This window comes from Octopus bimaculoides, chromosome 10, assembly GCF_046866305.1.
Source record: "Octopus bimaculoides isolate indiv1 chromosome 10, ASM4686630v1, whole genome shotgun sequence".
Lineage (NCBI taxonomy): Eukaryota > Metazoa > Mollusca > Cephalopoda > Octopoda > Octopodidae > Octopus > Octopus bimaculoides.
The window spans coordinates 85,453,163-85,469,248 of record NC_142937.1 but is presented as its reverse complement, the minus strand read 5'-3'; the positions used below and the strand labels follow the sequence as shown (position 1 = coordinate 85,469,248).

General features: G+C 35.8%; 2 protein-coding genes across 2 annotated transcripts in view; one reads left to right on the top strand and one right to left on the bottom strand.

The window, feature by feature from the left end:
- LOC106871331 (growth hormone-regulated TBC protein 1-A) overlaps window positions 1–16,086 on the bottom strand; it is a 79,491-nt gene that overhangs the window by 62,358 nt on the left and 1,047 nt on the right. The gene's annotated exons all lie outside the window — the stretch shown is intronic.
- Window positions 5,352–14,902, top strand: LOC106871326 (proteasome subunit beta type-3). Its single transcript, XM_014917717.3, has 6 exons — window positions 5,352–5,675; window positions 7,807–7,994; window positions 9,300–9,407; window positions 9,985–10,162; window positions 12,064–12,158; window positions 14,744–14,902. The coding sequence occupies exons 1-6, from the start codon at window positions 5,673–5,675 to the stop codon at window positions 14,790–14,792; spliced, it is 621 nt and encodes a 206-aa protein (XP_014773203.1). The 5' UTR covers window positions 5,352–5,672; the 3' UTR covers window positions 14,793–14,902.

Sequence of the window (16,086 nt, the reverse complement as noted above, 5' to 3'; positions counted from 1 at the left end):
TCTGCCAAATTAGATTGGAGCCTGGTGTTGCCATCCGGTTTCACCAGTCCTCAGTCAAATCGTCCAATCCATGCTAGCATGGAAAGCGGACGTTAAACGATGATGATGATGATGATGATGATATACATATATATATATATATACATATCTATCTATCTATCTATCTATCTCTCTCTCTCTCTCTCTCTCTATATATATATATATATATATATATATATACTCTCGCTCTTGTAAAATTAGAAGAGCACAGGATAATATGCTTTGTAGTATTTAGTTACTTCCCTTTATGTTCTTAGATCAAATCCTAGTAAAGTTAGTTTGGCCTTTCATCCATTTTTTTTTTGTCTTTTGGGGGTCAATATTCTATGTAACAATCAAATAAGAGGTAGATTAAACCAATTACAAATACCACAAAAATTATTTCTGTATTCCAAAGAAAGAAATCATTATTTATCATTACTATAATTTAGTTATTTGAGTTGGAAAGGTTAATGTAAATGCTTAAAGTTCAAACTTGCTAAATAATGCCTCTCTTCAGATTTTGGTGTACATACTGCCATACATTTTCACTTGACTAGCCCGATTTACTAATTTTGTCAGGTCATTAACACTTCATCACATTATAAGCCATTTCCTGGCTAAAAAGAAAAACATATCAAATATATATATTCAATTCACTTTCCTTGTACAAACAAGGTCCTTGTGTGTATGAAATGTTTCTTTAATAGTTTGATTTATTTAAAGAGTTTGGAGAGAATTTATTTCAATTTTTCACTTGCCCTCTCTTTCATCCTGTCCCAGCCACAAGGTCTGATGTGTCATTTGTATTGCTAAGAGCAATAACAGACATGAAATCAATGGTAACTTTCTGACCAACCATAGCTAATGACTACATGGTATATATACCAACCATAGCCAATGACTACATGCTATATATATACAGGGTGAGCCAAAAGTAGCTATACACTTAGAAATTCTTTCATTTTATTACTTTTACGCTCATTTATTACAATTACATTTATGAAACACAGTTTAATCTCGTAAATGGTCGAAATGTCCTCCTTCAACATGGGAACATTCCTCAAACGTCCCAGAACACTGTAACACACAGCACATTATTCACGGTACCTGTAAAAAACAAATAAGTTAATTTTAAAAGTGTTTACCTACTTTTGGCCCACCCTGTATATAAGGCTAAATGGTAAAAGTATAATATATTCTAAGTGGAAAGTCTTGTTGTTGTTGTCATCTCTGTAGACCTCATTAATTTGGATTTGCTGTACTCCAGTTAGGTGGTGACCCTTTCAGCCTGAATAAATTTCCATTGCATAATATAATTTGTTCCAACCTCTGTAGATATATATACATGTATATGGTTGATATATTTGTAAACATGTCAGTTGTGACAACTGGTATATGAAAAACAGCATCAAAAATAGTATCCATTTCTTCACAGTGCATAGTTTTGATTTGGGTTATGAGTCCTGCATGCTTTCACTGTAACACTCTACTCAACAAGCAATTAAGCAAATATCTGATATATTATTTCTTTTACTCTCTGTTTTGAGTTACATCACTTCTATAACATCATCCCTCGTGTGTTATATATCATTTATTTATTTATTTCTATGCATTGGACTGTGTCTAACATATGATATGTAGTAACTACACAATACACGCTGCAGCATTAAGATGTTAATTCATTTACTGAAAGGCAGCATTTCACTCTGCTAATAGTCTGAAAGTCACAGTTGACAAACCATATCACATTTATGTGTATATGTACACACACACACACATCTTAGTTGTACAATGTTCCTTATTTCATTTGTACACTGCTACATTTCACTGTATGCTACCTTATACTTCACCTGTAAAACTGCCTTACACTTCTCCAGTACATTTCATTACATAACATCTCAATTATACACTGTGCTCTACTTTACTTCTATACTATTCTTCATTTCACATATACATTGTTCAACACTTCATTTGTATACTGCCCTATACCCACCCACCCTGATATCCTCCCATACAGTGCTCTCCTCCATTTGTACACTATGCCCAATCCAGACACTGCACTATATATTTTCCCCTTCTATACCATTACATTACACGTCCCACTACATTACTATGTGGACTACATCCCTATAGTGCATTGTACTGTAACAAAGGCATCAAACAGCAACCGCAGTCCCAGTGAAAGCAGCAACTGTTGAACTTTGACCTTAAGAATGGTGAAAGACAAATAAATAAATAAATAAAAGAAAAGAACAGATTATTCTCTTCCTGAACTACTGACATACTATCCTACATTTACATTGTCATCATCCTCCTCCTCATCATCACTGATGTTAATGTCATCATTGTCGTTGTTGCCACCATTGTCAGCACCATCGTCATTGAAATCATCGGCTGTCATCATCGTCGTCGTCACCATTTTAATCATTGTCATCATCATCATTATCCTTGTTGTCATCATTCTCGTCATCGTCGTCATCGTCTTCATCATCATCATCATCATCATCATCAATATTATATTCATTAACCATTTACAGGTTCTACATAGTTTCCTTTCTCACATTTTCTGGCAGTGTTAAGTCCCTACTTTTTTTCTGATGTGTTGTAGTGCACCTGAGCACTGTGTACAATAAGTTCATTATATTATATAATTTGCTGGAATGTCAAAACATCTTTGAAAATTTTACCTTCATGTGTATGTAAGACAAGGGACCCAATTTAGGGGTAGGTGAATTCATGTTGAACCTGATGGAACCAAGTGAAGCCAGGCCTTTTCTGTGGGTCCCATATTAAAACCATTATATTCACCATAAGCCAACAAAATATTTGTCAGTTATACAATGATCAGAAGTTGATGGACTCATAGAACTTGTAGAGTCCCAGAGAAAATGTCTTACAGTTCTTAGTAAGGCCTCTTTGCATTGTAATTTCAAATCCCACCAAAGTTAACTTTGCCTTTTGTTCTTCCAGATAAGTAGAGGTGTTCGTGCAATCTTATTTATCAGTCATTAATCAAGATCGTGTATAGCAGAAATTATTTCTCCATTGCAGCAGAGAGCAGTTTAAGATGCCTTGATGATGGTAGCATGCTATGTTGAAGTGAATCAAATACAACAGTGCTAGACAAAGGAGGTTGGGGATTGCCAGCTCTCGCTGATACCTTTGTGGTGGTGGCACACAAGCAGCTAACTCTAAGGAACAGAGGCCACAGTAACAGTACAGGAAAATGGAGAGAGAGAGAGAGAGAGAGAGAGAGAGAGAGAGAGAGAGAGAGAGAGAGAAAGATTTGCATAGGAAAAAGTAAAGGTACCTTCTCAAGTCATACTGACTCATCAGGGCCGGTTTCCCAGTTTCATGGCATATATATTCCCCACCTGGATGGGACGCCAGTCTGTTGCAAGATTACTCACTTTTGCCAGCTGTGTGGACTGGAGCAATGTGAAATGAAGTGTTTTGCTCAAGAACACAATGCGTCACCCAGTCCAGGAATCGAAACCACAATCGTACAATCACGAGTCCAACGCCCTACCTAACCACTAAACCACACGCCTCCACATTTGCATAGATGGAGCAGAGACTAGAGTGTACAACAAGCAACTTCATGCCAGATAATGAGATGACTGTCTCATCCAGTGTGTTTTTAGAAGTTCATCACCCCATGTGTCCTTTTTTATTATGATGACAGGGAATGATCTGAGTAAGAGAAGGCAGCTATTTCTGGTAGGTCAAGTGACTACATTGTAGCACCCTCCTTGACTTGTTACTATTGTCAATTGAAAACTGTCAATAAAATTGCCAAGAAATTGTATAGGGACATGTGTGTGTGTGTGTTTTGCAGATGGAAAGGGTGATAAACTTTAGATTAAGAAAAGGTGTATAACCTTTCCGCCACTTCGACCACGTGTAAACAAACGTCAAAAGAAGGTTGTTCTTTTTAGATTTTAAAAATGTAAATGTAGTCAGGAAGATTGGTGAAAAGTTTTAATAAAAGTGCAGGGGAAGTAACTCTGTATATTCGTTTTCCAACAAAATACTGGTCATTTTTTTCCAAGTTTTGGTAGGATATATTTTTTATTATAGTTAGGTTCTACAGACACTTCTCATGCAGTAAAAATGGGTGGGATTGACTAGTTCAGCCATTAACCATCTAACCATAAAACATGGTACCAGTAGCGTATAGAACCGGACCAAAATTACACTTTATAAACACTAAGTTGAGACTGAAAAGAGAAACAAGCTTACTATTAAAATCCAATACCATCTAATCTTTTTCCCAGATACTTCCACCAAGCCTTATATAAATGTGGAGTAACCACGTATCTTCTCCATAGCAAGATTCTTCTGCTTGTCCCTGACATAAAATCTCCTCTCCACCCTCTCAAATACTCCCTCACTAAGTCAAAAGGGCTTTTTCCCTTTTTTGATCTTTCCCATCTTGCAAGTTACATGGCCAACTTCATCACTAGAGCTGGTAGCATGAAAAAAAAAAAAAAAAAAAGCACCTGGTACACACTGTAAAGTGGTTAGTATTAGGAAGAACATGCAGCTATAGAAACCTTGCCAAAACTGACATGAAGTACATTACAGTCATGTGGCTCATCAGATCCTGTCAAACTATCCAGCCCATGCCAGCATGGAAAACAGACATTAAATGATGATGATGCTGGGGGGGGGGGGGGTGAAAAGTAGGAGGAGGGGAATAAGGTTTGTTTAAGAATGAACGAAACACCTTTGTTTCCAGAGATGAATTATTCAAACCCCAAAGAATTCCTCTCAACACATGACTATGTTGCTCCTCTACTACTCCTGCTTGTGATCAGAAATGCATATATCATCAGCCACTAAGGAACATTCGTAAGTAGTTAAGCTCAAGCAATGAACAAGCAAATCGGCGACATTGAGCAGAATATTCGCTGTAGGCTATTGTTTACACCTAGACAAAACGTACATATTATTTTGATTTTATTTATTTTTTACGTACAGCATTCAGTGGGTGATCCTTTATCATAATTACTCAGATTCATGCTCTTAGTGCAGTTGAGTTATTTACACTCTCTCGTTCTAATGATAACGACTTTCATGCCTTTGATCACAGATCTGACCTGCAGTGAAACAATAACAAAGAATAAAAATAAACAAAAGCCAGCATGGTTGTATGGTTTAAAAAAATCGCGATGCAGCCTCTTCATCAGGGTTCAGTCACCTGCACAATACCATGGCAACTACAGTGGTTTCGGGTTGACCAATGACTTTTGAATGGAATTTGACAAGCAGTGACTATGCTATATGTTGTGCGAATTTGTTTACACCGGTCTCAAAATTAGTCTTGCGTTTAAGTTGTGTCCCTTTGCATCATGAATCTCAACAGTTCGATAAATCAAAATCGAGAAAATAAGTATCAAACTGAAATAAGTACTGGGGATCAATGTGATCGACTAAACCCTTGAAGACGATTACTAGACCCAATAAAAATTTTAAGATGTAAAAATTAAAAAAAAAAGGAAAAAAGAAAATGCTTACGGAATGCATGGTTGTCTTTCCTTTGTACGCTTTTCAGTGTTATGAAACCACGAAACGGTGGGTAGCGGCATTACATAGCGATTTTGCAGTATTGTCCTATTCTTTAATTAATTGTTAATTACAGCAGAAATATGGTAAGTTTATTGCTCAGATTTGATTTTTTGTATTTAGAAATAGCAAATAACACATTGTTGAATCGTTTAAATTGATTACTGAAATATCCATCATTCATAATTATATTTATTTAAGTTATATTAAAACTGGTTTTTGTATAGTTTGAGTAGCAATCAGTTTTAATCAAATTATTATTCATATATTTTTAAATTTCAGAAGTTAAATTTGCATGTATGTATATTTTATTTTAATATCAATATATGAATCGATTTCAATGTTTTAGCAAAGTCCAGGAAACTCCAGATGAAACCAATGAAGCAACAATCCTCACGCGGGTTATCTTTGTGTTTCGGAAAACGGAATTGGTTACCTAAATAAATTGTATTCAAAGATAATTAACTAACCAATTCAAAAATGAGTTGTAGATCTTTAATCATTCCGAGCTGAATTAATCTGAATGATTAATAAATATAATTCCGTTGTGGCCTTTAATAAAACCCCTTTTGTTTAATATTGCTATTCTTATGCAGATGTGTGTTTAAGAAGCTGCGCACCTTTTTGCTTGGGATTTAAAATTTTAGGAATATCCAAAGATGAATTTAAAAAATAATGAAATAATACGTTTGAAACAATTTTAATAAAATTAAGAGTATGTGTGCGTTCAATAAACGTGCTTTGTTCATTAATCGTTATTATTCATTCAAGTTGAAACACTTTTATATATTTGTTATCAAATTCACATTGGTTAAATAATTTTTTAAATTTAAATTATCAAGTTAATAGAATATGCAGTTATGTGTGTGTGTGTGTATCGTTTCGTTGATTTTGTATTACAAACCTTTACCGAGGTTTGCTAATCATTAAATTTATATTATCTCCCTTCACTATGCAACTGTCCTATGTTTCATGGACCTAAGATCCACATTCGCTGGGAGGGAACAGTCGAATTAAGATCGTTGAGATCTTAATTCATGACGGCGATCTTTCGATACTAGGCCGATTTTTGTCATGTGTTTATTTACATCAATTCGGCAGTTTCCATAAAAAGTGTTGTGTTAGGGAAGTGGGAAAGGACGCGATATCTCGAATGATATCTCCATATTCCGACGCAAAATTATGAAAAGGAGCCAATCTAATCTTAGCGAAGTAGACCTCTATTCAAAGTCTCTCCAACCTGAACCATCATGTCATTTCGTTCCTAGAAAGTCAATTTGATATATGATAGTGATCATCACGATCAGTTTGACATCTATTTTTCTATGTTTACATGGATCAGACGGAATTCGCCGTGGCAGATTTTGTAGTCAGATGCCCCCCCCCCCCCCGTCACCAATCCTCACTTGTTTCCAAACCAGATAATATTTCCCTAATAGCTAGGCATGTCTTCACAGATGGTTGAAAACAAATGACACTGCTCGTATGGCGGTAGTGCTCATCAAGCAGTGTCAAAGGTACAAGAAGAATAAAGAAATGTGCACATATATCCAATCAGTGGGTTTCTTTTAATTTCCATCTACCAAATCTACTCACAAGACACTCCCCCAAGGTGCCATGCAGTAGGATTGAACCTGAAACCATGTGGTTCATAAGCAAACTTTTTGACCGTATAGCCATGTGTGTGTATGAAGTTGTATGGTCTAGTGGTTAGGTTGCTTTACTTGTGAACACAAGATTGTGGTTCTGATTTCCAGACCAACAGTGCATTGTACTTGAGCTAGTTCACTCACCTGTAAATTGACAACCTTGCAATGGACTAACATTCCATTCAGGGGGAATGTTGACCTGTTCACTTAGCCAGCAGCATGGCATCATTTGAAAACTACAACTCTGCGAGGAAGCACATTGTAACCAGCAATAATTAGCATCTTGTGGTCTGATAGATATATATATATATATACACACACATACATGCACACATGTAGCTGAATGCTATAACATGTCATGTAGTGGCATTGATGTAATTCCCTTATACCTCTCTATAGATTTTGGCCTTGTTTTACTATTAGAAATCGATTATAGCTATATATGACAGACAAAATGCTATAAACTATACAAGTGTCAGTTCAATCCTGTTATACCCCATCCTTTATCATTTCTGGCTTTGTAGCCAATGTAAGTAATCCATAATGTGTATATGTGTTTCACTTGCAGAGTATTCTGACTTACAATGGCTCTGCCATTCTGGCAATGAAAGGAAAGGAGTGTGTTGCTATCGCTGCTGACCGTCGTCTAGGAATACAAAGTTCTCTCACTGTGAGCACCAAATTTCAGAAAATATTCAAAATGGGGCCACGTTTGTTCATTGGTTTACCTGGTCTTGCGACAGATGTGCAGACAGTGTAAGTACTTTTGATTAATCTGTGTGTGGAAGATAGATAGATAGTGTTGTCATCATAGTAACTAACTAGTTTCAATTAAAAACGGAATTTTTGAGTGCTTGTCTGTCAACACAACTGAGGCTTCAGAAAAAAAGTCTATTTTCTTTTATTCTTTTACTTGTTTCAGTCATATGACTGTGGCTGTGCTGGAGCATCACCTTTAGTCAAACAAATCGACCCCAGTCAGTTTTTTTTTGCTGAACTGCTAAGTTACATGGGTGTAAACACACCAATATTGGTTGTCAAGTGATGATGGGAGGACAAACACAGGCACACACACACTAGATATATATATATATATATATATATATATGATATATATTATATTTAGCTGCTACAAAGGTGAGGGTGATGCCTTAAATAGAAACAACTACAAAGGCATTAAATTGCTAGACCAAGTCATGAAAGTTACTGAGAGGGTTATAGCTTAATTGATTAGAAATAGAATTAAAATAGATGAAATGCAGTTTGGTTTTTGTACATGGGAAGAGTACCACAGATGCCATTTTCCTAGTGAGACAGCTGCAGGAAAAAGAACTTGGACAAAAGTAAGCCATTGTACTTAGCCTTTGTTGATCTGGAGAAGGCTTTCAACAGAATCCCTGCTCTGTTGTATGGTGGTCTCTAAGGAAGTTAGGAGTGGAGGAGTGGCTTGTTAGAGCTGTACAAGCATGTACAGTGGTGCTGTCAGTAAGGTGAGAGTCAGCCATGAATACAATGATGAATTTAGTGTACAGGTAGGGGTTCACAACTCAACATAGACTTTTAAAAAAGACTTTCACTTAGAACAATTTATGGAGGTACGTGCATGATTAACAGATTACTGGCAGCATAGCGACAGAAAACAACCTAGTTACATATGAAACCCTTCTCTATGAATGTACTTAAAACTTCATTGCACCCTTTTGTGTACTCATTTACATTGGGTGCTCAGTGTAAAGTTTCTACTTAATACCTTATTGCATATTGGTTATAATCACTTCTTAGGTGGCAGTAGTCTTCTTGTAAGAAATCTTTATTAGATTACTGTTCTTGTTCAGTAAGGTTTAATATTGCAACTCCTGATATGTTACTATTTAGCTTCAGTAAATGCTCAGTGAGGTAACCATTGTTATCTATTTTGGGGGTTAACTTTCTTGGAGTCTGTAACTTAAAAATTGCTCTGACCTTGAAGCAGTACCCCTAATTATGGACGCATGAGCAATTTCTTGTTATAAATTTTAAAACTTGTTTTCTTGCTTTTTTTTTTTTTTCTTTACAATTTAGGAGCCAGAGGTTAAAGTTCCGACTGAATTTGTATGAATTAAGAGAAAACCGGAAAATAAAGCCTAAAACTTTTATGTCGATGGTGTCTAATTTACTTTATGAAAGAAGGTAAGTGTTCTGTTCTCTAAACTCTTGCTTATTTTACTAAACATTGAGTTTGAGTGTAGAGCAGTGGTTCTCAACCAGGGTTCATATGGCCCACATAAGATGTTTGAGGGTCCATGCAAGCAAAATAGAAAATTAGGGATTTTTCAGTAATATTTTAAAGGTTCATGGATAAATATTGCTTTTAGATGTATTTGTTGTAAGAAACAGCTAGGTTTTATTTTAATGTGAAGTAGACTATTGCGTGCCTGCAAACTCAAAATTCAGAACAAACATCTACCTCCAATAGCAAAGAGGACCAAGAGAATCAAGAATTCTAGTTTTAGTTATTTGTGCAATTTCTTGTTGAACTTAGTGCTGTAGTTTAACATATACAGTGATGAAACTCTTTATACTGGTATATTATATAGTGTATCTATTTACAGCTAATTACAGTCTAACAACAATTATCATGTTCATGGACTATGTAGTTGGCATTGGTTTTTATATAATGTATCTAGTTGTTTTAAGATTTCATTTAATGTGTTAAAATATGTGAAATTTTTTTCCTTCTGAAATAGAGCATTTTATATTTTTTCAGGTTTGGTCCATACTTTGTTGAACCTGTCATTGCTGGATTGGATCCTATCACATATGAACCTTTCATTGCTTCTATGGATTTGATTGGTTGCCCCATGGTCCCTGGTGATTTTGTTGTGAGTGGAACTTGTTCAGAGCAAATGTATGGTATGTGTGAGTCATTATGGCAACCAAATCTGGTAAGTTCTGACTATTTAGTATTTATATAATTAAAGTCTACCTTATTTATTTAGGTCTTGGGCAATGTGGCAAGGATTGATACATACCATCAAATTGATTCCAATTCTACAGATGAAACATCTAAGACTTTTCATTTTAGCTTTTCTTTAACCGACAGAGGCAATCACTCTAGTTTGTGTTTATCATTGCCTGCTAAAGGCTTATAGGAAGACTGATACCTTGTTCTGTGACATAAAGAAAGACTCATTCCACTCACTCAATTGTGATGGGTAAAAAGCATTATTCTTCATTAGAAAGGAAAAAAAAAGTAAAGACCTTTAATCACCTTCAGCATTGAAAAATTTTGCTTTCTCATTTAAACCTACAAAAAGTACACCATTTTCAATTCCATCAAGGGCATTATCTATTTCACATATTTTTAAATGATTTCACAAGAATGGCATGGAGTGAACACCATTCTTTGTATCACACTAGTTAGATGGTGCTAGCTACTATTGAGCCTGACACGAAATGGTGATGGATACCAGCGTTAGTCATCATTATAATTTCATTGTCTAACCCATACCAACATAGAAAACAGATTTTAAATGATTATGATGGTTCTTTCAAAGTTAAAGGTGGTTTTCTATAATTTCTTTTTGATTGATTAATATGTTAATAACAATGACAATAATATGTTTAATTAAACAATAACATTTTTATTCTAAAGTTAGACTAGGCAGAGGGTACTACCTTTATATGCTATAAAACATATCAAGTTAACTTAATTCATGCAGGATACATTTAAAAGCTTCGTATTGTGATGGTAAATTTCTTTTTAGACTTTAGCTATCTTTAGATAAGAGTTATGTGCCCTGCTCAAACATTAATGTGTGTACTTGTGATCATGTGCTTAGTAAGTCACAGTCATGAAAAAAATCTTTAGTAAAAGATGTCTTAGAAAAAAATTTATGACAGTGCTGTTTGATAGTTTGGCTATTAGTGTAAAGATGACCATGTGGACATGGTACTTATACATGGGTCATGCATTCAGATCCACTGCTGGTATTTTGTGTTTCTGAGAGAACACTATTATACAATGTCTTGGTTCATTTGTCTGTTTTAAGTACCAGATCAATTACCAAGTTCTCTGTGTCAAATCAGGGTCCATCATTTGTCTGTCATTTGTATCCAGACTTTGGTTCCGATTATGGATTAGTGTGTATGTAACACACTAATCCACTTTATGTAGACTCATCACACATAAGTTGTAAGCACTAGTGACTCTACATTTGTAATATAACCAGAATCTGTTGTCAAGAATGTGAAAGCTAAGATTATGCAACACACCGTAAGGTATACTTTTATATCATTATGCATATTTAGCCTTGCTTGAAAATACTTTTGGCATTTGATCTCTGAGCTGAAGGATCATAGATGGATTTTATTCAACTTTAGTGAAGTCAAAACTACACCTGTTCATTTAGACTGACTAGTTTACCACCATCATTTTTATGTCCATCTTCCGTACTGATACAGCTTGGAGTCATCATTGCAGTCTTAGTTAGTTTTTATTCAGAGGTAATGTTCTCTTAGACAACTTAGAGGTTCATGTGTCCCTCACACATCTCAAACTTTGGTATGATTTCTATGGTTGGATCCCTTTCCTGATACCTGCAGACTTTACAGAGTGTAATGTAAATATTCTATGGCACCAGCATTAAAGAGACTTTTGTGATCTCAGTATGACTAAAGGGATCTCAAATACTCAAGTGAGGTTTCATTTTTTTTTTCTTTTCTTTTAAGATGAATACTATTTAAAAATTGAATAAAACCACTAATAGTAAATTGCTATTGTCCATCTTTATTGATCTTTTAAGTACTTGTTTATTTATTTATTTATTTATTTATTATATTTCAGGAACCAGACGACTTGTTTGAAACTGTCTCTCAAGCTATCTTGAACGCAGTTGATAGAGATGCATTGTCAGGATGGGGTATCATTGTATACCTAATGTAAGTTATTTACTGTAGTCTTTGTACATAGTAAGGTCAGTGGTAAACTAATTAGACCTATACCATGTAGTGCTGTCTTAGTATAACTTTGTCACATTGGATATATCTTTGTGAAGCTGAGCTTCACGAAGATACCAAAAGTTGATTTATTTTTTAGAAAAAAAAAGAGGAGAAAATGGGATGGGAATAACGTCATGAAAATCAAACCACACCTCATAAAATAAACATACTAACCACTCCACTCCTCATTCACCTTTTTCAACTCCCAAATGATGCTGTAGATATTTATCAGATGCACCAAGCATTTAGGTCAACAGAGCTTCATGTTCATTGCGTGTAAATTGAAAAAGAGATGTGACATAAAAAGTCTTCAGTCAAACAGAATTGTAAGATAGATGAGTAAGAAAAGGTCATGAGACTACCCAAAGGTAATTAGACAATGTCTACTGAGAAATTGACTAGAACATCAGGTCTCTTGGATGATATTGTTTATTAACACTTTGGTATTCAAATTACTCTGCCAAGTGTAAAGCTTATTTATTCATATTGTTTTTAATTAGTCATGCATTATCTCATAGCGTTAAGATTTCAATGATATATTGTTGTCTATTTATTTTTAGGATGACATTGTAGGGTAAGTGCGAGAAGCTATATCTGGCCAGTTTGAACTTAAAACAAGAGGCATGTTTGGGCTGGATATGGCCAGTTTAAATGCTAAAGAGTTAAAAATATAGGATAACACAATTGCAGTCCTTGTAAACTCATTCCAGAATGGAAGTATGTATGTAAAAATAGCATTGATATAATTCTATAAAGTAGTCATTTAAATGAGTAATTGTCAAGTATTGGGTTGATATACTCCTCCTCCAAATTCTGGTCTTTGTGCCTATATAAGAAATTATCATTAGCAAGAACTGAAATGATTTAAATGCCTTGTGGTAATTAGTTATGTATCTTTCTGTTGTGTTCAAATTCCACTAGCATTCACTTTTATCTCTCCATGGAACATAAAATAAAGTACCAGTAATATAGTGTGGTCCATTTGTGGTTTTGTATTAAGAGCTGTCTGGCTTCCGTGCCACTGGCACGTAAATAGCACCATTTGAGCGGGGTCGTTACCAACGTCGCCTTACTGGCACGTGAAGAAAAATTTGAGCGAGGTGATTGCTAGTGCCGCTGGACTGGCAGGTGGCACGTAAAAATCACCATTTTGAGCATGGCCGTTGTCATTACTGCCTGACTGGCCCTCATGCCAGTGGCACGTAAAAGCACCCACTACACTCTCGGTGTGGTTGGCGTTAGGAAGGGCATCCAGCTGTAGAAACTCTGCCAGATCAGATTGGAGCCTGGTGCAGCCATCTGGTTCACCAGTCCTCAGTCAAATCGTCCAACCCATGCTAGCATGGAAAGCAGACGTTAAACGATGATGATGATGTTTTATTGTTAGTCTTAAAATGATGGATTGTAGAGAACATGATGAAATGTTTTGCACTATTTTGTTACATGCTGTATTCAACTCCTACCGAAGAAGATTTTCTTTTTTCACTCTTTCGTGATTTGTAAAAATAGCTTTAAGTATATCATATTATGAGAACTGGTTCAATCAAAGCTTTTTCTATTTCCATTGAATAAATCGTTCTGAGTCAAAGTAAAAAAAAAATTTTAACTATTCACTCATAAATGCAAATATTTAACTTTCGTCATGCTTAACTATTAAATCTAGAATCTATGTAGTTGTGTACACACACTTGCGCATACCATGTTACCCATAAAACTGTCAGGTTTTCAAATATAAAATCTTTGGAGATTACCCAATTGGATGACCTCATATAAATAGTGTGTGTATATATATATATATATATATATATACTGGAGCCTGGTGTAGCCATCCGGTTGCACCAGTCCTCAGTCAAATCGTCCAACCCATGCTAGCATGGAAAACGGACGTTAAACGATGATGATGATGATATATATTGAAATATATATTGAAGAAGATAAATATGTTCATTTGAATTTATACGTTTTTGCGTTGTAACTCCTTTATTATTATTATATATATATATATATATATATATATATATATATATATATATATACATATGCAAACAAGTGCTTATGTAGACATGTTGAATTATAAACATGTTACAAGTCAACAAGAGAACGTCTCTTAGATATCCTCCTCCCATTGAAATTAAAGACAGGACATTGGATGGGATGTTCATGACTGGAATGCCTTTCGTCATTGCTGTGCTCAATTCAAGTTGACCAGAAATGAAATATGTTAAGAACCACTAAAGCAAATAAGACACGCCCACAAATAGTGCATGTGTGTGCGTGTGTGTGCACCTGTGTTACACTAAAATGCTAATCTTTCACATGACATGTATTTTAGTTGTCTGTTTTACAGATGTTGTTTCCCCCCTCTCTCTCTCTCTCTCTCTTTATACATATATATATATATATATATATATATATATATGCATGCACACACACACATAATGTGTGTGAGAGAAAGCACAGAGAAATTTGATTTAATTTTATTGTAATATAATTTTAATATTTTTGTTGTTGCTATTTCTTTTCAGAGAGAAAGACAAAGTGACAGAAAGAATCCTGAGAGCTAGAATGGATTAGACTTGACACATTTATTAGCTATTGTATTTTGTTTTTCATCTTTTTTTTTTTTTAAATCTTTTCCATTTTCCAAGTCAAAAATCTTTCCAAATAAATTTGAACAGTCATTACTAATGTGTTGTGTGTCTATGTGTGTGTGTGGATATAAACGAATGAAGACAGTTGTATAAAGAAGTACCGATCACTAATAGATCGCTCCTGTGAAAGAGGGAGACCCAGAAGACATGTTATGAAGTGGTGAGAACCAATTTCAGGATGTTGGGCCTTACGGAGGAGATGATAATGGCCCGAAATGTCTGGTGATGTGAGGTTCTTGAGAAAACCCACCCACTTCAGCGAAACTGAATTCTAGAAGCGCTGTGTGTTCCACCCAAATGTAACAATAAAACTTTTCACACACCTTACCCCAAAAACCCCAAACTACATCTCTTCTCTTCCTCACATTTCCTCATTTCATACTCTATGCTTATCTCTTGATTCCAATCCTGTCCTCATTGCCCTGCTCACTGTATCATTGCTATCCCCATTGTCCCCCACCTGCTCCATGTACCCAAGTTTCACCAGTCACTGCATTCCTCACCCCAACACTCTGCATTCATGTGAAGTCTCTACTCCCCACTCAAGCACCTTTGGCATGACCCCCCCATACCTTGAATGTATGATTGAGCACTTTGCTACCCTCTATCTCTCTTGCCCTACTCTTCCATCCCATTTATATTCTGGTCCCTGTTCCTTGTGAGTATACCCTGGCACTTCACCACCATCTCTCTCCTGCTCTCCCTCTCTCTCTTCCACTCTCTCTTGCACTCTTCCCTCTGGTTGGATAACCATGTATCTCCTCTACAGCAACACAGCTGTTCCTATCCTCATTCTTAATCTCTCTTTCTCTCTCTCTCTCCCTCTTTCTTACTGGGTAACCATGTACCTCCTCTTCTGCAAGACACCTGTTTCTGTCTCTCTGCCACACTAACCTTTCATCCTCTAACACAAGATCACCTCCTCCAACGTCCCCTCCCCTCTCAAAGGATCTTTGTCTTGCAAGTTACTTGCTGACCCTATCAGTGCTGGTACCACGTAAAAAAGCATTCAGTTCACACTATAAAGTGGCTGGCATGGGCATCCAGCTGTGAAAAGCTGTGCCAAAACAAACACTGAAGCCTGGTGCAGCCTTCTACCTAGCCAGCTCCTTTCAACCCATCCAACCCATGCCAGCATGGAAAGCAGATGTTAAATGACGATGGTGATAATGCTGCTGGACTGGCTCCCGTGCAAGTGGCACGTAAAAAACACCTTT